This window comes from Cebidichthys violaceus, unplaced genomic scaffold, assembly GCF_023349555.1.
Source record: "Cebidichthys violaceus isolate CVI_PGR_0920_01 unplaced genomic scaffold, fCebVio1.0.p SCAF_2, whole genome shotgun sequence".
Lineage (NCBI taxonomy): Eukaryota > Metazoa > Chordata > Actinopteri > Perciformes > Stichaeidae > Cebidichthys > Cebidichthys violaceus.
The window spans coordinates 21,768,468-21,795,737 of record NW_027176372.1 but is presented as its reverse complement, the minus strand read 5'-3'; the positions used below and the strand labels follow the sequence as shown (position 1 = coordinate 21,795,737).

The following is a 27,270-nucleotide window of genomic DNA, read 5'->3' as shown; positions in this document are numbered from 1 at the left end:
TAGATAATGGACTGGATGTAGTATAATGTATATATGTTCAATTAAAAACCTGTGTAAGAGAGTGTGAGAGAGAAAGAGGTTATTTATATATTTTAAACTTTAAGTAAGACATATGTAGTGGAAGTATTCACATCATTTATTCAAGTAAAAGTATCAATTTGTAAAAATATCAATATCAAGTATCAAGTATCAATAAGGACAGAAATAAATACAGAACGTAACAGGAATAGATAAGAAATATATAACCTAAAATAAGAATAATACAATCTAAACAAGATCGTTTGCAGACACAATTGCATGTTAAAGTGACAGTGGCGCTTGTTAATAGCAACAGATTATATATTGACAGGCCACATATATATTGTTGGATTATTTTTTACTTATGCATGAACATGTAAGTATTTAATGCTGTGTGTTGTCAATGTGGAGCTTGTAATTGACTGTTTGTTACCTCATTGTATGGCAATGTATCATGTATTTAATAAGATGATCATAATGTGTTTCATGTAAATATTCAAAGTTAGTCCAAAAAGTCAAAAGTAAACCACTATATTTCCCCCTGAATGTTTGCACAGTGGAAGTATAGTTATAGTTAAGTACTTCAAAACTATATGAAGTACAGTACTTTAGTAAAGAGTTACTTTTAAACAATCTTAGGCCCAATTTTTGTTGCGCATGTTTTATATATTCAACATTCTGACCTCTGTTACCACGGCAACTGCAACGCGTCACACACACACAGGACGCTACCACGCGGCCGGTGAATGGGTTTCCTGTTCTGACCGTGTATCACCGTAAAGGCAAAATAAAGGGCTTCATGGCGAAATACTTAAAATATAAATGTTTGTAAACTGAAAGTGGACTTCCGGTTTGTTTATTCGGTACCGGTTTCCTCTCGTTTACCCCGAACATCAGTGTGCAGTGTGCGTCAGTGTACTTCTAGTGTGCGTCAGTGTCTGAGTGGATCATGCCGAGCAGAGCAGCGGTGCTACGTTAGTAGAGTCAAAATGGCGTCTGCTGCTGGCTGCACACGGCTCAACAGACGTTTAATCCATCTGTGATTAGCCTGATAACTACATTCAGACAACCCGGGACTTGTTTTGTTGTTGTTGTTTTCGGTTGTCTGCGCTGATACAGTCGGCGCAACATTTCAGCGTCATGTCGGACTCGGAGGAGGACAGCCAGGACCGGCAGCTTAAAATCGTAGTGATTGGAGACGGTGCGTGTGGAAAGGTGAGAAACCATCGCAGAGATACACGTAGAACTTAAATAACGACACGTCTTTAAAGTCTTACATTCGAAACGGAATGTTTGTTAATGCACGTCAGCGTTCTGCTGTCTACGTTCCTCATCGTGACGCTGCTCTGGCTTCCCAGTCACCATGGCGACAGACGCTAATGTAGCTTAGTTAGCTAAATGCTAACAACATCCAAAGCTAACGAAAACATAATAAGATAACACTGAGTTATGTCTACGCCACAGTGACACGTAGCTTTATCTTATGTGGTAGACGTGTAAAGGAAAACAACACGAAATATATACGTTTGTATTTAACTTAACGATATGAAGTGAAATTAGTTTATAAACATATAAACAAACATAACAGAGATGAATTAATATCACAGTGCAGGAAGAGGCAAAAAGCCAACTGGGCTTATTTGAAGCCTCCACCTATATAATATTACATTTACAATATTACAGAGAACATAAAATGAATATGCATAAGTTATATATATTAATATATATATTAATATATATATTTTCAAATAAATGAAATGCCAAACAACTCAAATGCTCTGACTTCACGAGTGAGTCACTGATTTAGTGCCAGTGGACATAAATATTACTACACAACAACGTTAAATGATGTCTTTGTGCTCCTTATATCCAGATTTGGGAGACAGTTGCATGTAAATACTGTCTCCACTGCCCAGAAAGCATTCATGTTAGTTCAATGTAAAATACATATGATAGTACATTTTCCCTTTTTAGTACTAGAAGTTTAACAGTTCAACATACATAAATTACTGAATTCATGAAACACTACTTTTGCTTCAGCAGTTTACTTCTGCTTAAACAGATAGTCATTAGCGTTGGAACCCATAAGTAGAATAATATAACAGTTGTTAATCACACAATTGACAGGCAAAGAGAAGTTTGCAGTGTTTTTTCTGACCATATTGTAAAAATTGGAGGAGTAATGATGTATAGCCTTTTGTGAAAATGGTCAGTCAACAGTTAAAAATAATTGTGTGAAGGACTTCCTATGTTGTTGACCTCTTGTAGTTTAACAGGTCGGTTGGTTATTTCAGCTGTAACCTACAGGAGGAGACATCCAGACTCCAGAAGTGAGATTGTGAGGACAAAAGCTGCCCATTCATACTGATCTCAGGTTGAGGACAAGAGTGTTCATCCCCGTCAGCGTTTGAGATGGCTAGAGTACCGAATGACAAAATACGTGATGTGAAGGAATGGTTTCTAAAACGACATTGTGGACTGAAAATAGCAACTTAAGTAGCTCAGTATTAATGGCACATTTATGACTACATGCTAAAGTAAAGATACACGTTAGATGCTACTAGACATACAAATCATGCAGTGCAAGAGCTGCTCTCAGGCCAAATGAAAACATAATTTTTTTTTCTAAAGTTCTTCTGTAAAAAAACAAAGTTGATGGACACGTGTGGTTTTGATTCCGTTTCAAAGATAGCATTATGGATTTAAATCTGACACGATAACGTTGTTCCAAACCGATTAAGTCTACCCAGCCTTTAATAACCATTGCATATGCTATTGAACATAGTTATAGGTTATGTGCCGGTGTTTTTTTTATACTACCTCAGAACATTGGCTTACACTTTGAAGATATTACATTGTTGTTGTTCTGTTATTTTCTGACATTCTCTTCAAACCAGCTCATTTAAATCAGCCCAACTAAATTCAACAGCTATTAATTAAACAGACAACAGGTAAATATGGAGTAAAACGCATTACATCAAAGTAAACTTTCCCTTTTTAAAGTAGTTTAAAAATAAATAAAATGTGTCTATTAATTGTTTTGAATAGCTGGATGATTCGCAGTCCCTATAATTGTCGTACACTGTATGGCTGCAGCTACTGATCGGTGAACCCAGAATAAAACACTGCGCTGTGCTGTATTATACGTTATATGACAGTTTCTTAGCCTGGGTCTTGCAGCTGGTGGTTGTTTTCCATCAGTGTACCTCTTTCCTCCTGGCTAAGGACCCTCATATGCATTTGGTTCCAGAGTGAGGCACCATGTCTGCACAACCCACATGAGAAATGTTTCTGTTTTCTCATTTGGCAGAAATGCTAAAATATCAAATAATCACGTGTTTTATGAATGGCTGACACTTTCGTCAGTGTATTGTCTCTCTCACTGCTGTTCCCTTTTCAAAACTACTCGACTGAATCACTCAGTATGTTGATGTAGTGAAGACGTAGATTAAAAAGGTCTAATTTTACATCCGCAACGGTGGAATATTTTCCTAGTCACACCAACTAGTCATGACAATTGAGCTTCGGTTCTTCTTCACCGCATCTCCAATCCTCGTATGAATTATTGTGGATGTAAGGCGGAGACGTCAAGTGCTTTTCAGCTACACATCCCCTTTCGTAACTAATCTCACTTTCCCTCTGGGAGAAAGAAAATGAATGTAGCAGTAATGGTGAGACCCGATGAGAAAAATGAATGTCCTCATTCTGGAGAGTAGACATTTTCTTTTTTTGGGGTGGGGAAATGGGGGGGCAGAGAACACACACAACTCAGTTCCCAGTAGATACGCTACATTAATAACCCTCCTCCCACCGCTGCCAGGTGTCAGCTCGTCACTGTCTGAATGACTTACCTGCTTGTCTGTTTTGGGCAGAAAACGGCGGCCCTGCCCCCCATTTTTGAGTAGGCACCACTGACTGACATCTTGAATGCCGTTTCCCCCCTTATTAATGTCAATTTGCTGAGCAAATTGCAATTGGATCAGTTTTTCTTGGACAGCCGTTTCGGTGGTATTTTTGCTTGTGGTCGGTTGTCCATTCAGAAATATAGGGAGATGTGGGAAAGCGCGACGTTTTTTAAAATACGGAGTCTCACATTTAGCCAGGCTCGTAAGGTTCCTGGGTCTAATTCACACACAGGTCTATTTTTTAACCGGAGTTAGAAGCCACTGAGTTTTTCTGAATATTTGCTCTCTAAAAAGGAGCTTTAGGCGCAGCTCCTCTGCTTCCCAGCAATGTTATTTACAGTCAAACTCTTCGTCAGAACACCAAACATTTATATCTGTCCTAACTGTTTAAGCAGAATGAAGAGCCGGTTTTGATGCAATGCTGCAAAAATGCATTGCATCTCTGAGCTGAGTTGCATCACATGGACATAGTCAGCTTGCCATCTTTTTTTTTCTTTCTTTTTTTCTCCCAGTTTCTTGTTTCAGGAAACTTCCCCCCATTTCCCGGCATTGGTATCATTGGTGACCCTGTGCTGTTCTCTGAGTGTCAGGATTACGCCAGCTTTTACATTCGCTGGTTAGTTCCAATTGTACGTTGGAAAGAAAAAAAAAAAAAGGACTACGTTGAGGGACGAGAGCCAAGCTACTGGAATGCCAAGACAAATGGCCGACCAGGCCAATGGCAGCATGTGGAATACATTTTTGCTGTCCGAGCTTGTTATTCCTGTGTTGTCAGTGATTGTTTGGGCTACTTAAATGGACGATTTTCTCCTTGTTGCGTCAGTAACCTCTAGTAATTTCTCAGTCACTCTTGATCCTGCGACATGCTCCGCAGCCGGAGATTTAAAAAGGTCCGTAGGTCAGTGAACTTTTAAAGCAATCAGTTGAATAAAACTTAATTCTGCATCTCCAAGAAGATATTAATCAAGGACAGGATTACACATTTAATAGCTTTAATTCAATTGTTTCATTTCAAAATCCAAACATAAAGGTGGCATCAACAATGACAAATCAATACCTAAAGAAAGAAAAATAGACTCCAATTTACTAGATTCGAGTAAACCCTGAAAAGGCTTTTCCTACTCCATCTTATTTGAAACATTATTTGGCTAAACCTTAACTTTTTGAGCCCGCATGAAGGTAGATAAGGACATAGGCTCAAGAGAAAGCTCAGTGGATTGAAAGAAAGAATTTAGATTTAAATCCTCTAACCCTCAGTGAGTGGCAAGTCCCACATTGAAATGCATTTGCTGCCACATGACCACTCAGGGAATCCCATTGCTTCACTTCTCTGTTGTGTTTATGTAAGCACACTGCTCTAAAGATAGCTAATAGACATTCAGCACTTCATTTTTTTTTTCCCTGTCCTCATCCATCAAAATGAATTTAACTTGGCATGTCATGCCTGCGCCATGGATTCCCATGGATTTCAGGAGAGCCTCTAACATGCTATTTCTTTTTTTGTTTTTCCTCCTCAAACACAGCAGTGACAGTGACGGAGGTTTTATAATTTGTGGCAATTATTAGGTCTGCAGTCTGTAGACGTGACATACTCCGACACCTGTTTTTGTAATTCCCGCTGATTTTCACTGTCACAAGCGCGGCTGAGCGGTGAGACGGCGGGGAGGAGGCAGACAGTTACATCAGCGCACCTTTCAGTCAATCACGGCGGGTTTGAAGGTGCTTAAAATGGATTTGTAATAATGAAATGAGCGTCCTACGGGTCATACGTCGGGTCTTCCAAGAGTTATGGAATATTGTAAAAAGCTTACTTTGGCATTTGGTCAGTGTAAAAAAGTTTTTCTACTTATGCTCACCACCGAAATATTACTTTTTCAGGAAGTTCTTTAATATACTGTGTATTTTCTCTGGACGGAGTTTTGCACTATCTTGCATTTTGCCCTGAGCCATGCTGTGATTTTGACTTGGTTTTTACGTTATGCATATATGTGTGGATATTGCTTATTATGCACTGAATCGAGGTTTCTCCTTTTATCCTTAAAGCATTTTCTTTCAAAAGCTCTCCTCTGCTTTAAATGACATATTTCCAGCGCTGTCGATCGCTGCAGAGCTTCTCTGGTACTCGTTCACCGTGTCTCTTGCCTTTTGTCTCTCCGTTCCAGACATCACTCGCCACCAGGTTTGCGCAGGAGGCCTTTGGGAAGCAGTACAAACAAACCATCGGCCTGGATTTCTTTCTGAAGAGAATAAGCCTTCCAGGTGAGACACCTTCATAATCTGTAGGGAGTGCTCGCTTGTTTAGAGACTCGGCGAGGACACGCGTGTTGCACCAGCACGTTAAAGCAGACTTGTTCATTCAATAAAAGTATTTGGAAAAGATTGTGGTTGCACTGACTTTACTGTTGTACTCTAATATGGACCTTAAGGTTTACTTTACATTGTCCATGTTATACAGATCCAGAATGTTAATTCTAACAAAGGGGCCTGTTGTTCCGCCATCACTTCCTGTCATATTTTTACTACACATTTTCTGGCACTGCTCATATTTTCTTGTCCTACCGTTTCCAGGCAGAGTTTGTTCTTCAGGTTAACTCGGGAGCTGAATGTGTCTTTTCTGGTAGCTCCTCATTGTAGAGTGTCTGCCACTTCTCAGGCTTATTCACTCTGAAAGCTCTTCTCTGCAGAGCAAACAGCACACTCTTTTTTTTTTTTTTTTTTTTTTGTGGACTCCACAAGGCCAATGGACAGCTTATGTCCAAAACGGGCGAGCCGTGCTCATAATTCTGTGGGCACCGTGCTGAGTAAATACATTAACATTTTATATCCATATCGCCGATCCCCACGTTCAACCGATCGTTGTCCTGCACCACATAAAACATTCATGTTCTTGTTTGTTTATGTTAAACCCTCAGAAATAAAGCCACACTCTGTATCCCCCTTAGATCTGTAAAATGAATGTTTATTGACTGATGCTATATTTAGACGAAAGCACTCCGTTTTTACTTCCTACCATGTGAAATGAGGATTTTCTGCATTTTAAATGGCATTTCTAAAACTCTGCCAAGGCCTAAGCTCCAGAAATCTGCAAAGTGGCTCCATTCTTTCATTACTAATAAAACAACGTTAAGCGAGGGCAAATTAAGTGCTAAAAGTAAAAGTTATGCTGATTTGTGAGTTGGCCGAAGGATTCTATTTTGTGTCAGTTTCAGCTTATGAGACTTAGGAGAACCAAACCCCCAAAAATGCTGTGGTGGAGTCAGAATGAAAAGAGCCAGCCGTAAGCACAGGCTCAAAACTTCATAATACGAACTCGGACAAATGCCGTTAATCGTTTGACTTCACTTTCCAGTAAGTTTCTTTCCCGAAATAATCGCTGAACTCTCCGGTATTGAACTGTAACCTTTGTTCAAACATAGCGTGTGCATACGTCTGCATCACTGGGGCAGCAACAACACCGGGTCCAGCACCGGAGTTGTTAAATGGCCCATTTTCTGGGGAATTGGGTGTTGATGAGCTGATGAAGAGGAGGGTGGCTCTGCGAGCTGGGTGGTCCCAGAACTTCGTTAGGACCCCCACCCTGCCTTGTATCGGAGAGGTTGTGCGGCTCTCCGGGTCTCTATGGGGCTGTAAGGGTCTTTTGCAGCAGGGGGGAGAGTAGCCTATAGCCATGAAGGCCCAGCTTGTCAAACTTAATGTACATTTTTCCAATGCTGGGAGAGGTGAGGCGAGGCCGACTGGCACACAACAGCCTCCTCTGTGTGTGCTTTTTATAACAATACCTCTTCCAGATGTCTCTGCCAAACCAATGAGGTACAGGCGGTGAAGGGGATTGACTAGAGGTGAAGTTTACTTGATACGTTTTCTAACTGTCTGACGCTGCTTTGTCTGCGTCCACCTCCAGTCAGAAGACAATTATCAACATGCCTCTTTTCCTGACCATATCAGTTTAAGTTTAATCTATTGGACTCACTATCGCAGTTTCTACTTCTTGCGAGGCATAAGCAGAAAAATGTCAGAACTGTTGAGTCAGCGTGGATCTCTGAAACATAAATAAAGCCAGTGTCCAGGCATGGCGGATGGGTGGGGATGGCTCTTTATAACACCAAGGGAGCGTTATTCATCGCACTCCTCAATGTAGCTTTACATTGACACTGTATAGTCTAGATGTAGTGACTGTGAACCTCAGCGTTTCCTCTCCTCGCTTTAAAAAGGGGACTTATGAAGGGGTTGAGTCGTCCAGCCGTGTCCACAGTGTACGCTCTGCTCCCCATCGCCGCTCCAGCCCAGCGCCGAGCCCTCATCACACCAACATAAACTCCTCGCTGTCTGGTCCTCCCTCCTCTTTTTTTTTTTGGACTTTTTTTTTTCTTTTTTTTTTAAACTACCCCTTTCATTTTCCAGAGGAAGAAAATATTTATTTGGATTTGGTTTTTGTGCCCGTCTTTCTCTCTCTCTCTCTCTCTCTTTCCCTCTCATTCACTCCTTCTTTCTCTTTCCACAGGCATAAGGACAAGAGTCTTCTTTTCCTCTCATTTTGTGTTTAATTATTGCTATTTTCCTTAACAGCACATAATTCTCCTCACTTCCCCAACTTGGCAGGATATAGCACCATGCAAACAGCTCTAAGAAGTCTTTTTTTTTTTCTTCTTTTCTTCCAGGGTATTGAGAATGTTTAAATTAGAGGGTATGCGTACCTATTCATCCCCTTCAATATCTGGGCTGAATATTCTTGGATGTGAGGTGTGGGTGACCTGCCAGGCAACAGCGCTTAGCATGAAAGATTAATTGCTGATTTATTGTTTCCATTATGTATATCAACAACGTGGACTTTAATTATAGAAATCGCTCACCCAAAGTGCAGGATCCAGTTACAGCTGACTCGTTATTTCCTCCCGATTATGAGCTTTGTCCAAACAAATAAGTTAATGATTAAAAAGGAAAAACGCGCCCAGAATAGAAACCCACAAGTTGCAACATTATCAGTTTTTGCTCTTTTTAAAATGTCATTGTTAAGCAGTCTTTGCTCTGAAACATCAATGCCTACTTGTCGGTTAAATGTCAATTAAATAAATTAAATACATTTTCATATTGTTGGTGTTTCTGTCTCTTTTCTCCTCTGTAGGCAACTTGAATGTGACATTGCAGGTGTGGGACATTGGAGGCCAAACGTTAGGCGGGAAAATGCTGGATAAATACGTATACGGAGCTCATGTAAGGTCACACACACACACACACACACACACACACACACACACACACACACACACACACACACACACACACACTATTGTAAAAAAAAAAAAATTAAACTGAAATTATGCCACGAAAAGTAATGCCAAGTATCTGATAGCACTCAGAGTGTAGGAAAAACAGGCTACTAATTCATCCATTTACTCTCACTTAATGCTTGTCCTTGTGGGAAACCGAACAACGCGTTGATTAAAATGACAGCCGAGCTCTGTCACACCAGTTCATACATGTGTCAGTAACATCAGCGTCCACAAGTAGCCGTGTTGCTACAGACGAGTGCCACCTGTCACCTCCAGGATGTCTCTGGTTTGAAGAGGCCTTCATAAACGCCATGTTTTATCCAATCTGAGATCTGTATTGCAGCACAAGAACATTTGGGCACAGTCAGGAAACGTGTCGCTATATACCAGCTATATGGTGCAAGCACACTTCTGTCATGTTATACAAACGGTAGTTTCAGGTTCTCTTCAGGTCCGTGAATCTTACTTGGCTTTAAAATAGTGAAAGCGACATGTTTTCTGCTTTAAATTGTGCCCTAATATTGAGCTCTGTATATTAATCATCAGTCAGCAGCTCTCCCTTTACCGTCTCTTCCCTTCACAAGCAAAATGTTCGTACCTCGCCGACCGCATTACGACACTTTGCTTGGTTTCTCGTGAGCGCCGTGTGGAACCTCCACGCCTATTGTTCGGCACCGTGCGTCCTGTAATCAATCACGGCTGCTTCCGAGAGACTCGCAGTAATTGTCGGAGGCCTGAGCTGTCGTCGCAGACCTTGTGTGTTGTGACAGTGCGTGTCCGCCAAACAAAAAGCAACAGACTCCCCTTCAGTCGTGTCGCATCACGCAGTAAAAGTAGAGACAATTACCTCGGCTTACGTTTAATTTCCAGCCCCAGAAACTTTTAAGCAGCGAGTTTAACTGTGTGATTATTCATCTTGATTTATGCCAACAGCGCTTGTATCTCTGTTTGCTCTTTGACTAATTTATGTGTCTGTGTAAACAGCTCCCTCTGGCCTCAGTGTTTGCTCAAACATGGCTCCGGTGTTGTTGCACGTGTGTTTCTGCAGTGAATACAGTGTTGAGGATTACATAGGGAGGAGGAGGATGTCTTTAGGCAGACAGCCTTCACTTATTAGCTCAGATATACGAGCAAACCTCACCTCTATTCTGCACTGAATTCTGACAAAACTAAGTTCTGTTAATGCACAAACCACACACAGAAATCTCCTTACCTGGATCATAATAACAGTGAACCTACCTCAGAGTGTGTCCCCTTCTATTGGAGTCCGTCCCCTACTCTAGGAAGAGATGCAGTGCCACCTACTGTTCCGTTGCTCCCTCAGTATTACTCGGGTCAAAATGAATGAAAATGAGAAACGAAGCCGTGTACTCACATCCAGGAAATGGAAAGGTGAGCCGCACGAATCGGCGTCTGAGGACTGTGTTGTTCTTTTGTGTTTTTCCAACGCAGGGGGTTCTCCTGGTTTACGATATCACCAACTACCAGAGCTTTGAGAATCTGGAGGATTGGTTCGGCATGGTGAAGAAGGCCAACGAGGAATGTGACACCCAGCCGGTTGTCTCGCTGATTGGGAATAAAAGTGAGAAATACGCAGACGTTAACACACGAACACACCCTTGTTTTTCAGCACAAAAGCAGCTTTACAGTACTTAGAAAAAACCTAGTTGTGTAGTCAATCAAGTTTGGAAATTGCTCTATTTTCAATAGCTGCAAATGAAATCAGGCTCTCTTATATTTAATAGACTGAGTTCTTCTCTATTCATTTCACCCTGACCCATTTTTTGGGTTTTGCGTGTTTGTGTGTGGAGGAGTGAGTGTTTGATGGTAGCAGACGTGTTTGTTAGAGCACCAGATAACTGATCGGTGTGATAAGCCAGTTGATAAGAGAGTGAGGTTTTGGAGCGATGGGAATGCTGATGTTTGTGAACTCTGGGGAGTGACTGACGATGATTTAAGATCCCCGGGCCAACGGACCTAGGGCAGCGCTTATCTGAGCCCCACCTTTCTCTCCCAGTCAGTGCCCGTCTGCCCCCCCCCCCACCCCCACCCCACCCCTCCAACCCGAGCCTGCGCTCCTGTCCCGAGTCGTCGTTTAAGGAAAGGAACTCGACGTTAACCAGACGGGTCTCCTCCTATCAGCCTGCGCCCATCCACCCACCTCCAAAATAAAGAGTAATAATGATGACTCTTTTTAAACATCCCCTTGACAGATGTGGAGTCATGGCTGCCGCCGTGTTATTGTAAAGTGAGGTGTGTGTGTGTGTGTGTGTGTGTAATGGTGACTGTCCACCTTCCCGGGCGATGATGAACGGTCAACAGAGTGGTGCCTGCACACAGGAAGCTCTCGCTAATGTTACTCAACGCGGGACCATAGGTCACGGTTTAATTCGCCTGTCTGGAGCAGATTCTCTTGTCTTCGCATCCGTTGCATCTCCTAATGCCCCGGCTTTAACGGTGGGCGCCTCTGTATTTAGGCTAGGTTTTGGGTGTATGGGTGAGTGTGTGTACTGTAATATTTAAGTAGTGTCCATCCCGCTGTCAGGCTCCTCACCCCCACACTCACACAGGCAGTCTCCCCCTAATGGCTCTATTGCTGAGAATGGCCCATGTGTGTTTTTTTTCTGGTCCTACAGGCTGAAAAAAGAAAAAAAGAAAAACAAAATCCCACACAGATTGCCCCGCGAGGAGCAATCAATTACCTTACGAGACTTTATGAATCCCTCAACCCCTCGCATGGACTCCTTTTTTTTTTTTTTTTTTCAGGGAGCTTGAAGAGAGTTAGTCTCGCTATATAGCTTGAAATGTCCACACTTCCATTTTGGTTTTACTTTTTTCGTCTCCTCAATCCTTTTCAAGCATTTTCTCCAAAATGAACACGCATAAACAATAAGCTGAACGTATGAATACACAGCATTTTTTTCGGGAGCAGAGTTTAGATTTGCCTTCAATGGTTCCCATGATGTCGGACTGAGTGAGGCAACATGTTTGTGACAACCAAAATAGAAGTACAGACATAACAAGGAGCTTATAAAAACACAGATTTATGTCTCTGTGAGGGCTCGTCTTAGGGGAGATTTTTAGTGTTTCCAGTTAGATAAACTCAAGGTCAGAACTGGCTCTAGATGTCATGTGCGCAGTAGTACTTACTTTAGAGCAGCTGAACATTTTTTCTCCATGTCTTAAAAGACCTGTTACGGTATTATAACATGTTAAGTGTTCTTTTTAACATAAGTGAACACGGAAGCTGCGATCAACTGTGACCGTTTGGCTCATCAACAGTACATGTGCTGCCGTGTACATCGAGTTTAAATCCCCTGAATTACCCCGTGCCTGCCTTCTAGTTTAATTTGAACACTGTCTTCTTTACCCAGTGTACGGTAAATGAGCCTGTGGACCAGCCTGGTTCATTAATGATGCTGTCCCCTCCTCTCCTTACCCTGGCCTGACTGCCCTCCTGTGCCATGTCACTGCTGGGGGAACAACCTTTCCTTTCTTCAGCTTAGCATGGCCGGCTGGGGGTTAAGTGTGCTTGTTAAGCGGCACTATGCGCCGCACCCCCGTGCCCTCCGCGCGCTGCCCAGAGCCTTGTGTCAAATAAATGGCACCACTTGTAACAATTCAGAGAAGGAAGCCAATGAAATGTTTTATTGAGGGCACACGATTATTTATGCAAGTGCATGAACAACACGCACAGAGAAACACGCATTTGTGCAAAGTTACTGAGGGCACACGGGTAATGGAAGAATGCTAAGCTCTCGTCGGTCTGTCTAAACATACTATAACTGTTTATTACAGCGCTGCCCAGTGTAACACCGTATGGTGCACAGGAAGCTCGAAAAGAGAAATGTTGGCTTGTTGCGCAGCCATCTACTCCACCGCTCGACTGTTTCATTTCTAGTAGACTAACAAGTGTATTTTGAAAGGACACCGAGCAATAAATAATTTTCATCAGCGTTTTAAAAAACGGCTGATGTTACTGCTCAATATTAGTGCACATATTTCTTTGTGGACATTAAGACTGCGTCGTTTATCAAACCAATTTGTTTTTATTAAGTGGGGATCGCGGGACCCTCTGCCCGCTCCTCACCCATCACCCTTCCCATCGCTAGCGCTCTCTCCCTCAGGAACTCCAGAGCATCCATCATGGGATTGTGCAGCCCTTATTTGGGTGACTTAAATGGGTTCAGTTCTCTTAACCCCTCCTCATCACTCATGGCTTTTTTGCTCAGAGGTTCTAACACTGTTCACTGCCGATCCACTCAGGCCTGCCATGGGAAACGTTCCCTTCTGCCGGGAGATAAGGTTCCCGCATGAAGAGAATTTGTTCTTGTATTTGTACACTCATTATGTCATACCTGCCTTTCTCTTCCTCTTTGTTTAGTTTTCCCCCTCTTTCGTTCTACCTATCTTGCGCCATCTCTCAAACACACTTACACATTCATTTTCATCCCTGTGCAAACACGAACTCTTTCAATCACATACTTAGACCAACTCTTAACGCTTATCTCTCACATGTGTAGACTAACACTTCTGCTGAAGCTGCCTTTGCTTACAGTAATGTCTTTTCATTGGCTCCATGTCTCTGTTGTGTTAAACAACATGCGTGTTTGCTTTCTGCACGCTATGGCAGATCTCACCGCATACCGTTGCCCGTCACACTTCGCTCTCTCCCCAGTTTTCCACCCAGCCATGTGAAAGTCAAAGTGAAACACGGATCTCCCCCTCACTCTCGATTCTCGTGAAGCACGTCCTTGCCACCAACATTGTCGGTCTCGAGTTGTGTTTGCCATCTTGGCAGGGCCTCGGGTGGAGTTGAAGCCTTCCCCCCCCCCTCCCCTCCCCAGCTCTCTCACCCCCGTCACCTCCCTGCCCCTGTAAAGCTGCCACAGTTCCTGTCTGTTCAGTGCAGGCCTGCACATTTCTTAATAGAGAGATGCTCAGAAGTCCAGGAGTGCCGAGGAGCTCAATGCGCTTCTGTTTTTGGTTTAGCTCAAAAATGTTTTTCCTGGCTCAACCCACTCGTACTTAGGTCCTCTTACAACAAACTAAAAGGTCCTAATTGCCCCCGGGGGAAAGGTTTAGCCACAATAGACATGTGGTGGGACAAAAGCCCAGTGCTCTTACTCTGCACCCCTCCCCAGATAGAAAGGATGAACACGTCAGCAGTGTCTGTTTTGCACTGTGGGTAGCGCGACCACAGGTTCGACACTGTAAAACATTATATATACAATCTATAGACCCAGTAAGGCACGGTGCATGGTTCGGTAAAGAGCTGGAATGTTTACAGTTTACTCCAAATCCAGTGTTTCCCGTTTCTCTTCACATTTTATGGAAGGTGAAGGGTCAGGACAGACATGTGTATCAAATTGTCTCAGTAACCGCACCGACTGTAGCCTGCTGTCTCTCCGTTAGCATGGAAAAGATGGGGAATGGAGATTCAGGTTACGAGGATACGGAGGGACGAATGAAGAGTTACAGCTGTATTACTCTGCGGCTGATAAGTCGGTGTAAAATCACAGCTGCAGATAACGAGGCGTTGATGAAGAAATACTTTCTCGGGTTTGTTTAAACCTACTTAGGTGGCTGATAGGTGGCGCTTCCCGCACAGAGCAATGCAACCAGTGTCGATCTGGTGCGCCTTGCTAAATGAACGAAATGCTAAGATTTAATTGCAACAACTGTTTGACCCAGCTCTGGTCCCTGCACTCATCTCTCTTGATTCTCATGCCTGTCGAAACATGGAAAGTCCTCATTCATTTTAGCCATCCATAAAGCAAATATTGTTGCACATGCAGCAGATGATCAGTCTTTGCATACCTTCTTGTGTGGTAAGTCACGGGCCATTTGAGTTGCACAGCACAGCTTAGCCACCTGACCTGAGTGCAGCCTGGAACCCTCATCACGCTCAGGCTTTACTTTATTTCTCTGCTTCACAACATTGATATGGAGGAATTCCTGGAAGGGGCCTTGCTGACACGGGGTTGGGTAAATAAGCGATTGATCTGGATCCACAGGCACATTTTATAAACGTATGTGAAATATCAACACAGTTTTGCCCCTTTTTTTTTTTTTTAGTGGTGTTAAATATTACATCACTGTCTTTTGGACCCTTCTCCTGCTTCAGGTTTTGTAACTTGGTTCGATGTTTGCTCAGGCAGTCGTGAGCAGAACTCACTTTCCATGTTACAGTTCACTGCTGTGGCTTGAAGTTGAATATGTAGGCCAGTCCAACGCATCACTGCTCGTAGGAAGACTTTCTAATTATGAATAGACTTTTAGTGATGCGATGTGTACAATTACGAAGGCTCCCCTGTGCGCCGTATAATTATTATAGCTCATAGCAATGCTGCCGGCTCGCAGGGGCACGTATTACTGCTCGCCCATAAAAGTCCACTTAGTTTAACAGCGACAGGAGAGCTCGGAGGACATGGCCAGTGAAACCCGGGGCAGCGTCTTGTGTGGTCAGCTCAGAGCTGGGCCTTTTGTTCGCTTTTTTCACGAGTCCTGGGAGCCCGTTAACCCAGGCTGCGAGGCCCTCGGCCCCATGTTTTACTGTTGCAGTGACAGCCCGGCACTCCAGCTCTCTCTCCCTGCCTGTGGAGCTACTGCTGGACACTCTCTGTTTTACATTCCCTGACCGAAGAGGAAGACCACATTGTTTTACTAGCCGCTGTGGAGTATCTGATTATGTCTTAAAGTGTGGATGCATGTGTGTGCATACGAGTGTGTGTGTGTGTCTGCACATCGTTTCATGAAGAACGATCAAATGACAAGATGAGCTGTGATCAATGAGCTGTCGACAGAACACTTCTGACCTAGTGGAAAGCGAGTCCCCCGACGGTCCCGGCCCGTTTCAGGCCACCGGGGCAGGGGCGCCTCAGCACAAAGAGCGGTCTGTCTCTGTCAGGAGTCCCACGAGGACTCCTGCACGGGCCCCGCTCACCTCCACAACACCAGGCTACTAACAGCACTTCATCTGTCTGTCCGCACCCAGAAAAGTCATGATAATATTATTAGCTTACCTTCAAGCTTTAATATACTGATGTTCATCTCTGATTATTCCACCACGGGTTTAATTCTCATAGATCTAGTTATAAAATGTAAAAGTCATTAATAGCAGTATATTATGCAGGAATTATGATTTAATCATTTAGGATTTCCTCAATTGTAAGAATCTGTTAAAGCCAAATGTCGTATTAAAATCATTTTCAGTTTCAAGTATTTACAGTACGATGTTCCAGTCCTCAGAAATAAAACACTGTCTATACTGTAAACAAAATGTACACTGTTCATGTCCAATGAAAGTTACTAGACTTCTGAATGACTGCATAGTGTCTTAAGAGCAACGATAACTTTTTCTGTGACACTATGATACTTTGTGACTATAAAAAGAAACTGGGAACAAGCCAGCACCCTTTTTTTTTAAAGGGGAAAAGTAGTTATTGTTTACATTTCATTATGGTGTGCATGTTTAATACAAGTACAGACTTATCACGCCCTTCATATTTCAAAACACTTTTTATGAGCTTGTCATGTAAACCAGTTGGACCCGAGGATTTAAATGCTTCACATAAATTCCACGAGTCTTTTTTTTTTTTTTTTTTTTTTTTTTACTAGTGTTGTGAAAGTTAAATCAACGTCTAATTTAATCAGACTTCACCCAGAAGGATTCAGTATCCTTGCATTGACTTGTTAATGTAGTAACCGTCTCCTCGTATCTTGTACCAGAACATGTAATGGTAAATAAAATGTCACCTGCAGTTAACCAGTAGGTCATCAGACTTTAAGGGAACATTATTCAGACTCCTGCAGTTTAACATTAATTTGTGATAAAGTGTTGAAGTGTTTTTCAGAGGTTCAGGTTGGTGGTGGGATGGATGGCGTTGTTTTATAAGACAACCTTCTCACCAAACAGAGAACTATGTTGTGTTACAACATAATATGGTATTTTGACTGAAGGCCTTACTCTAATGTGGACGACCTCAAAGTTACCGTGTGGAGTTTGTGTCTCCACACGTTTTCTGTATATTGTGCTTTACCAGCACTTGCATGAGGACGCATAGAAGTCAGTGGGCAATGCGAGGGTGGTGTTAATGCATACAAAGAGTTGGTTGCCTTAAGGAGTAGCAGTGCACTAATAGAGGAGGAGGACCGAGAACAAATATTCAAAAAGGTTTTGGAAATGTTTTAAGGAAGGGAAAGTATTCACCATGTTTAAAAGGACTAAAGGACACACACACAACGCCATGCTTGTTTACAAAGACAATTCTGCAACATACTGTTAAGTTGAAAACAAAATATACTGCATTTGACTAAAATGACTTTGTGAGGGAAACTTGGCCAAGACAGGAAAAAAAATAGATAATGTGACGACTGGGATGATCTAAGAATAAAGGAGTTATTTACTGTTCCATTGAATGTAAAATAGTCTTAAAAACAGCCAGAGATATCACCATCCTCAATTTAAATCCCTTTTACTGTATTTACTGGGGCAGAAAGCACAAACGCCTTCTTTCCCACTTGACTCCATGCATTAGGGATGGACAGCAGATTATAGCTTGTGATCTGAGAGAGAGATCATGATTGCAAGATGAACTTTCTAATACGTTCGCAGAGATGCAACTGATGTCCAACATGCGAGGACGTGGTGCTGATGCATGTTGGTAACCAGGACTCTTCAGCACGTATGAGTATGATTCTTATGTTGTTTGACTTTGAAGATGAAGCAGCAGAGACTCACAAAGCACCTAATTTGCATTAGGAGTTGGACCTGGTTTGATAATCCCTGCCCTCACTATACAGTCTGAATTGTTTCACGATCGTCATCGGGGGGGGGAAACTGAGGCAACCCCTCTTAACAGGGTCTTAAAGACAGAGTGTGAGGTAATGTTGGAAGCGATAGGTTCTCCCCCTGGGGTTGATTAGGTTCAACCCTGTAACTTTCACTTAATGTGATATGACCCCTCAGAGCCCAGAGTCTCTGACAAAACACACACACACACACACACACACACACACACACACACACACACACACACACACACACACACACACACACACACACACACACACACACACACACACACACACACACACACACACACACACCATTACTACCACACACAGACGCATAGACACACACATTCCACCGTCAGCCCTCATACAACTGCTGTTTAGTTTAAAATGAGGCTGTCGGCAATTAACTGTGTTATGTCGAGCTTTTACTCTGTGGCTGTTGCTCGCTGGGTAAACTGCTCCAATTGGTCCCCAGCAGCTGACTCGGTAGAACAGTAAGTAGGTGTCTCTGTTATCACAGCGTGGTTTTAAAAAGCCCACTGAGGATCACACAGTGCAGCGTAGGATTTCAAGCTGGTTAGCCAACATGGAGCTGTTAGCTTATTGTTTTGCCTTGGCAACGCGTGTTGGTGAACTGTAAAGGAAACATCCGTCCTTGAGTTCTCACATCGTCCACATTTGGCCCGTTTCTGCGTCAATTAGAAAAACAATAGTGTGTGTCTGGAAATACTATGTGCTTTTGCCGGTAACCTTTTTGGGGTTCTGGTGTAAGTTTTCCCATTTAAAGTAATCATAGATATATCAATTTAACCAGGAGCTTAAGGTGGCCAATGTTAGGTAATGTCAGCAGCGTTATCCAGCAGCAACTTGTTGCCACAGTTGTTTAGCAAAAGTCATGAAACAGGTCTGTTACTGTACCTCACTTCTCTAAGTGACAATTACGGGATAAAAGAGTCATTAAGTCAGTAAGTTTGACATTTACATGGAACATCATAAAACCCGGTTAAGGCTTCTGATCGTGTGTCTGCCGTGTTTTGATTCCTCGACATCTCAGCCACTCATTTCTCTACCAACAGAAACCTGGATACACCAGGTTGAGGCCTTATCCAGGTTTCTGTCAAGCACATTTTAAAAGGTCCAAGATCTGAGATTGGCATTTTTACAATTGCCTCTCAATGAGAAGTCTGCAGGGATTTGTTTCAGTTGGTCAGAAACAGCTGATCGGTCATTTTTTGTTTTTGTAATTTTGTACGTTTAATAGAAATTTGTTCCTTTACAGCTTTTCTAACGCCATACTTCAGAATGTGTGTGAAATACGTGGCTGTGGTCTCAATTTAAGTCACTTAGTCGAATAATGTTGTTCATTTATTGTTAATTGTTACTTAGTGTCATTGATGCACTTTCCTCTTCTATCAAGGGAAGGTGATACAGCGACAGTATTAGTTTAAACATTCCCTGAGCAGATTCATTCACCCAAAACCCAACCGTGTTACTAATTTCAAGCTTTTAGTGACTCCTCCCCCAAGTCTGTCTGGTTTCAGGATAATCAGGTTTGCCAGTGAGCAGATTCTTTCCATGAAAGAACTAAGCTGACATCCCCACAGACACCAACTTGTGGAAAGAAACATCCATATTTTCTCCTCATTTGATTTTGTTCTCATTTATGTAATAGGTCACCGCAATAACAAACCTGTTATTTACGGTAAAAGCCTAATTCATCCGCCAGATATTAATCTCTAACTGTTGTCTTGTAATTCCCCGTAACGACAGGCAGACCTTTTAAACAAACACTGATGGTGACCAGAGCGAGGGAGGGCCATCGCTCTTGGCGAGTGATGATCCCTTCCACTATCTCTGTGCGCTCGAAGGCCTAAACAGTTTATTTCATTTTTTTGCGGTCACTTCCTAGGGATTGTTACGCTGATGTACAGTTTGACAGAAACGGAGGGAAACCAGATCATCGCAGGAAGATTGTTTTGACCTGATAAGTAGAAATGGGTACATTAGGGAGACAAATGGAGCAAAACACTAAAACTGTGGGATTAGTCTTGTATTCTTTTTACACAGACGGATGCCACATGCTGAAAAATAATCTTTTGTGTGAGAATGTGGGCCCACCTAGAGTATTCGTTTGTGACTTAAAGGGGCACACAACGTAAAAGGACAGTCTTGTTGCGCTTATTGGTGCAAAGAAATCTCACCACAGGGTCCATGTAGTAGATGTTCCGGGTCTGTCTTTCATATCATCCGATCTTTAAAGTCTTCCCAGGATTGTAGATTAGTGTTTAGAAGAAAAAGGTCAATCTGAACATCTACAAATTCCAAGACAACGGAGGGGAAAAAAAACCCCATAATCTGCAGCCGCTGAACACCAACCGACTGTTCGTTTCATTTTTTACTCTTCAACCGACGGCTCAAATACTCCGGCTGATAATTCAACCGCTGTCACTGCTTACATAGCGGCTGACCATTATTTAAACAGCGCACACTTAAACTTATCTGTGGCGCAACTTTGAGTGAAATCAGATGAATTAACTGAAACTAAAATGCTGTCATTGTTTACACTTCAATTGACATTTCAACTCAACGTCTTTAACTGAAAATGCAACCGCCCATCGGCGCTTAAACTTAAATAAAACTGCTTTTTAGGGTTCACCCCCGTACTCTTTCAGTGCTTTAACTTCAACCGCTGTAAGTGTTTCAACTCAAACAACTCACATGCAAACAGTTGACATTAACTTGTTTCACCCGCATCTTGCAGCGTAAGCAGGATTGCATTTTGCCTCTTCTAGTTTTAAAGCTTTATTTTTTTTCTGAATTCTCCCTCCCCTTGATGCATGATACACCTTTTTTTAAACTTACAGTAACGTGCCTTCCTCAGCTCCTGAGCCACGATGTTAATGTTGGCTAATCTGACCGTGACACATGATTGATAACCTCTCCCAAGTGTGCAGGATCCAAAGGATTAGCAGTGTTTACTTCTAGTAGCATGCGGGGTACCTCCGCTGTTAATGACTGAAATAAATAACCTGCTGACGCCTATGAGACAGCTATGTTTATGTACAGGCCGAGACATGACGGTCTGCCCGGGACACTGAGTAGTTGTAAAAGTGTCTTCCCTTGCCCAAAAAGGTTTGTGTTTATATGTCACTTATGATGATATGATGATGGTAATATTTGTTCTAGTCTCAAATGATTCGTTCCAAATGTATTTCATATGTTGGCCTTTAACTTTTTTGGGTCATATGACTTACTGTGGTATTAATAATACGGATTAGTGCACTGTTTACATTTCTTCCTCGCTATGTTATCTGTCTCTCTCTTTCTCTGCTTCTGGCTTTAACCCCCCATCCTCCCTCCCTCCCTCTCTCTTACACACACACACACACACACACACACACACACACACACACACACACACACACACACACACACACACACACACACACACACACACACACACACACACACACACACGCACTCTTTAAGGGGCATGAGAACGGGGAAAATCCTTGACAACTTCAATGAAACCTCACACAAAGAGCAAAACTCGGGGGGACGAGAGAAATGCAACACCGTACAGTAGCCTGACCTCCTCCAGCTACCATAGACATGTACGCACCAGATACCGGGCGTGGCCGCCTCGCCGCACAAAGCCAGAAATAAAGAGCGAAGCTATTGCTTTCAGCAGGAGGACCCCCGGGTGACCTTCCTCGTCGACCCCAGCATGACCCCATAGGGAGGAAGGGGAGAAGCAAAGCGTGCGGTATCACTGCACAGGAGTCGAATGCACATCACAATAGCTAAAAAGGAAGGCGCTGTCATTGTGCGCTCACAGTAAATCAGCAGGAAGGTGACAGTCCCAGTTCTCGGGCCTGTGTGCTCACCTTAAAGACCGGCACACTCATATGTCAAACGGTTTTCTCCCTCTACGCTCTCACCGGGAGTGTCGCCTGAAGACTTCGGGTCATCCGCGCATTGTATCTTAAACATTTCTCCACAGCTGGGCTGGTTTGTCTGTTTCGGGTCAAACAGAGGTTCATGGCTTCGGGGTTCAACTGTACTAGGCTTACACCGAGGAATGTGTCACATGGAGCTTTAGCACCAGCTGGGACTGGTGATGCTCGGTGCTACCGGATTCATCATTTCCACTCTCGACTCCCTCCATAAATTAAGAAATAAAACTAGCAGCTGCGTTTGAAAGCAACATAACAATTGAATTATGCTTTGTTTGCGCGTGCCTGTTCTTTTACACTAGGCAGATCCCCCCTCCATCTTAACTCAAGTGTAAACAGTTATCTTTTCTGTTTATGTCCAGATACGTGACAGTTAACCCTGCAAGAGTGCCGTGTAACCACCGTATAAATCTATCTATTTTCTCACACGTCACGCTGCCTTTCGTCCACAGTCGACATGGAGCACATGAGGACAGTGAAGGCTGACAAACACCAGCGTTTCTGCCAAGAGAACAGCCTCGTCAGCCAGTTTGTGTCGGCCAAGACGGGGGACTCGGTTAGTACCAGCTGATTCAATAAGTCACGGTAAGAATGCGATGTACAGAGAGACTTTTAATAACACTTTGTCCTGTTCCGTTTCCTTTCGTCTTTCTGCAGGTCTACCTTTGTTTCCAGAGAGTGGCTGCTGAGATTCTTGGTGTGAAGCTAAACAAAGCAGAAATAGAGCAGTCCCAGGTGAGCCACAATGGCATCAAGGTCTTTCTCTCAAACAACACCATCTATGCAGCTTGTAAGCCACGTTTTAAATGGTTTATTTGCTCCTAACTTGGACAGAACATGTACAATTCCTTCTCTGCTTTACACTTAACGCGCCAGTCGAGAGACCTCTCCTTTCTTAAATGTATAACTGATTGGTAAATGAGTGAAAGTAGATGCTTTAGAGTTCTCGTAACATCACGTGTTGTGTTGTGCCTGAACTTAAGGGAGGTCACAGCGAGTGTGTTAGGTCAATGGAGGTCACCCCACACTGTAAAAGACCATTTGTTGCGTAAACACGAGTTTGTTACGTCTGCCTCCTGCGATGATCTACCTGCCCCTGACACTGGCCATCTGTAAATAGACCCACATTGACCACATTAACGCGTGACGTCGGAGGTTAAAGGTAGGCCGCTGTAGGGGTGAGGAGGTTAGGATTGTCTACCTGATTTATTTGGTTTATCTCCCACCGTTTTGGGCTAAAAACAGGGTCTCGGCTTGCCAGCCAGGCCAATGTGCCCAATGGTGGCAGCTGTAGGATTTACAAGGTCACCTCCCCCAGAAGCATTAATCCTGGGTCTGATATGACTGCTTGGAGCCACACTGGCTGGGTAGTAGTTGATGAGCCTGGGGGCTACAGAGAGGTCAGGACCCCCAGAGAAGGGAGAGCATGTAAGGGACAGACCGGCCGAATTCTCAAGACCCTCTCCCATCACCAACACGGCCGCTGACTAACTGAAAATGACCATCGACTAATGGAGCTGTCCATCTAGTTTGTTCTTCCTCCCCTCCCTTGATAGCTCTGTCAATAAAGCAAAGTGCTTTAATCCAGGCTAATCAAACTGGGTGAGTGGCTGGACCCACTATGCTCTCCATGGGAAAAGACTAGTGGACAGAAGTGTGTCAAGTGTCTTGTTGATCCAAATGTATATATATATATAGATTTAAAGCTGATGCGTGACCACAGCTCAGAGCAGAACAAAGAAGAACAAAATACTCTTTTTGTGCTTCAGCCTTCAAGACAAGATTTGTAAGAAGTGATTAGCCAGCAGTATTTCATTTTGATGATTGTGTGAGAGACTTTTTTATCATCATCAATATATCAGTAGTTTGAAAAAAAAAAAAAAGAAAAAAAAAGAATGTTCCAGAAATCTGAAACATTAGGACTCGTCTGGCATTAGAGACGCGTCTGGTTTAAATCAGTACGTACTGAACGTCTGCTGGTTATCACATCATCGTTTAGTCTGACAACAATTTGATCAACAATTCCCAGAGCCCAAGGTGATGCCAAAGCAACAGTCCAAAACCCAAAGATATTCAGTTTAAAATGATATGAAACAGAGCAATGTGGCAACATCCTCCATTTTGGAAGCTGGAACTTTTTCACTATTAAAATAGTCGTAGACTGAATTTCTGTTTATTGACCAAGAAATGAATTGTTTCTGTTCCAGTTCGTCCAATTTCCTATCTTAAACTCCCCTGTTTTCAAATTCTTAAACAGACAATGTGATATAATGTTGGAGGCGGGTTTGCGTCGTGGATATAGAGACGAGACTTTAAACAGGTCATGGTTCTGGGTCTAGCCGTGGGGCCCGCGAAGCCTCATTATCAGCCGTCAGCTTCAGAGAGCTGAACACGAGGGTCACAACCCCCGACGGTATTATATCTGCCTGGCAGCCCTCTCCGTCATGGTCCTCTGTCTGTTGGATCAGATAGCGGGGCCACGGATCACTCATTGACTGCGACACCAGGCTTCGGCAGCTCGTTAATCAGACAGCCAACCAGGGCCCTGCTATTCAGCCATGTGCTCTGTTATTCGCTGGTAACGCAGCGCCGTTAAGATCAAATGGAAGTCTGTTTAAACTTGAAGGCCCAAACTTATGTATCGCTAACATTCAACTGCTGCAATGTAAAGCGTTAGTTGTAGAGAAGTTGAAAACATTTGCACACAGAAACAATGTGATGAAGTGGCTGAAAGACAAAATGACAAAAAAAGCAAAAATGCATTTTTTTTTCTTTATTTATCTTATTTTTGGACTGTTGGTTGGACCATCAAAAACTATCACATTGGGCTTTGGGAAATTGACCCTGGTTTTGTTTATTATTATTATTATTAATAATTATTATTATTTATATGAAATAACAGATTAAATGAGAATGGAAGTATCGCTTTAAGTTTATTTATTTATTGTTGTTTGAGTTAAACGTGAGATTTTTGGGGTCATAGTTTAATTTTGAATTACAAAAAATAAAGTCTGTATTTCTGGCTTAAAGATGGATTTTTCACAATTTCCACTGCTTCTTTCTGTACATTGTTTTTTGTCTGTTTCTCACATGTCATGGTCGTTTCTCTCTCTCCATAACCCTCTCCTCCTCCTCCTCTCTCATTCATTGTCCTCACCCTACTTGGCTTTGGCCTCTTCTCACTCTAATCATCCTCTCCCATGTCTTGGTCCTTGTTTTTGTCCTTTTTTTTTTTTGTCTTTTTGCTTTCCTGACGTGTTGAACCTGCTCAGAGGATTGTGAAGGCCGAGCTGGTGGACTACCCACAGGATGAAGGCCCAATTAGACCAGAGAACAACCAGCAAAGCAAAATATGTTCCGTTCAATAGTTGGAAGTACGTCTCCACAGTTAGACGGATATATTTCAGTAGATCTCAGAAGCATAAACAGCTGCTTTGTAGTTGTAGTGAACATCAGTCGAGGTAGATGTATTTAGTTCCCGTGGTTCAGATTCGAGTCCTTTTTAAAAAGTAGAGACACCGCTCAGACTGATAGAACCTAATCTACACCGTAGAGTTGAAACTGTATGTGTGTTACTCTGAGTGATGTAGAGAGAAAAACCTTCATGATGATAACAGGGATGCTCAAATATTCTGATCAGTGTCTATGATCACTGCATGGCTTTTGTCCGGTTTCTTTGTCCGGGCAGCTCTTTAATTGGCCGTCTGTATCTGTCGTTGCATCGTTTCAGCGCGTGGTGAAGGCGGACATCGTGAACTACAGTCAGGACACCGTGGCCAGGACGGTGAACCCCCCGCGCAGCTCCATGTGTGTGGTGCAGTGACCCCTCTCCAGCACTTAAAAGATGTAAAATTGCCTTCAGTCAGTATTCGTCTTTCAGGATTGTGTTCAGAGTGCGTTCTCTGTGTTCCTGTGATGTCAGTCGTACGGATGAGATGAAGAACAGACCGTGTGGGTTTCGAGGCCTTGGCCTGTGAGTTCGGATATTTAGCAGGAATGGTTTCTTGGGTGGTTTACCAAAAAGGTAACAGGACCTTCGTTTTTTTTGTTTTTCCAAGTTTACGCGCAGCTATCATTTTATTTCTGTGATTCACCTTAAATACATATTTAAAAAGACTTGATGTTTTAGTATGAAGCTGTAATCACTCTGGTAATTTGAAAATATTTTTCATATACAAGTATATTTCCCTCTGCCATCGCTATTAGAGACATTTGTTTTAATGATTAGATATATTGCAGTATATTTCTAAATCCACTTTGCAGTTGGATTTGTTCTTAGAGTTAAACAGGGAGGTGAAACCAAATGACCTCTCATGTCTGTGGTGCTTCTCAGTTGAACAGAAGGGAAATAATAATAATAAGCATTTAAATAAAAGTAGTGAACTGAAATTAATCTCTTTTTTTTCCAATTTGCCAATTAGGGGCTTTCACTAGCAGTGCTGTGACGTCAACTGTGTCCTGTTATTTTACAATCTTAAATCCATATTGACATTTTATATTCATAGAGATAATTAAGCAGTATCTCCGTTGTCTTGATGGGTTTTTTTTTGTAGGGTCTTCGTGGTAATTTGATTATTAAGCTTTACATTTTCACATTGTGTGACGTTCGTCCGGTTAGAGATGCTGTGCTGTTAAAGTGTTGATGAAGGTAGGTGAATATGACTCAGGAGTGTCAAGCTGAAATGTACAACATTCTATTAGAGGTCTCTACATAAAGCCTTATTAAGCTGTCCGTTATAGAACAGAAGTTTGAAGACCGGCTATGATGCATGCAATGCTTCACAGGACGAGGATCTTCACTTCATTAGTTTGACAGTTTGTTTGTCGTTAGAGACGACTGCGATATTGTGCGTTTAACCAGTTTTGTCAAAGTAGTTTCTACATGTTGGCATGATTTAATGTGTTATCCACCGACCGAAATATCCGGTAAAATATGTATTCGTACAATAAAAGCTGCTTTCATTGATTAGAAATGAGAAATGTAAACAAAATGTACGCTTTCCAAAAACAATTAAGAATGTACAGGTTAAAGAGAATGCTTAGCTGATGTTAAACAGACACAGAGTTTTGTGTTTCTAAATAAAAATGCTACATGGAAAAGAAATGATTTGACTTGATTTGTGAGTGATTTTTGTTGGGAGTATTCGTTTCTATAAATGACAGAGGATCTGCAGGTCTTAAAGGGATAGTTTGGATATTTTAAAGTGGGCTTGTGGGAGGTATTACCTACATGTACAGCAGATAGCTGTCGGCACGGCCCCAGCGTGAAGAACCAGACCGGAGTCCCAGTGCTGCAGCAAAGCAACATAATATACCTCTGTG

General features: G+C 42.6%; 1 protein-coding gene across 2 annotated transcripts; it reads left to right on the top strand.

Moving 5' to 3' along the window:
* Positions 1–804: 804 nt before the first annotated feature.
* Positions 805–27,046, top strand: rab28 (RAB28, member RAS oncogene family). 2 transcript variants are annotated; one of them, XM_068715171.1, is made up of 7 exons: positions 805–1,233; positions 6,086–6,182; positions 9,046–9,134; positions 10,646–10,775; positions 22,401–22,504; positions 22,606–22,683; positions 25,221–25,584. In XM_068715171.1, the coding sequence occupies exons 1-7, from the start codon at positions 1,159–1,161 to the stop codon at positions 25,314–25,316; spliced, it is 669 nt and encodes a 222-aa protein (XP_068571272.1). In that variant the 5' UTR covers positions 805–1,158; the 3' UTR covers positions 25,317–25,584. The 2 variants fall into 2 exon arrangements, with proteins under 2 accessions (XP_068571272.1, XP_068571271.1); XM_068715170.1 differs by lacking the exon at positions 25,221–25,584 and adding an exon at positions 25,679–27,046 and having other exon boundaries at positions 817–1,233.
* Positions 27,047–27,270: the final 224 nt, after the last annotated feature.

Coding starts and splice junctions, on each gene's coding strand:
- rab28 (XM_068715171.1), top strand. CDS start 1,159: ATGTCGGACTCGGAGGAGGACAGCCAGGACCGGCAGCTTAAAATCGTA. Junction 6,183..9,045: donor GAAGAGAATAAGCCTTCCAG/GTGAGACACCTT, acceptor TCTCCTCTGTAG/GCAACTTGAATGTGACATTG. Junction 10,776..22,400: donor CTCGCTGATTGGGAATAAAA/GTGAGAAATACG, acceptor TTTCGTCCACAG/TCGACATGGAGCACATGAGG.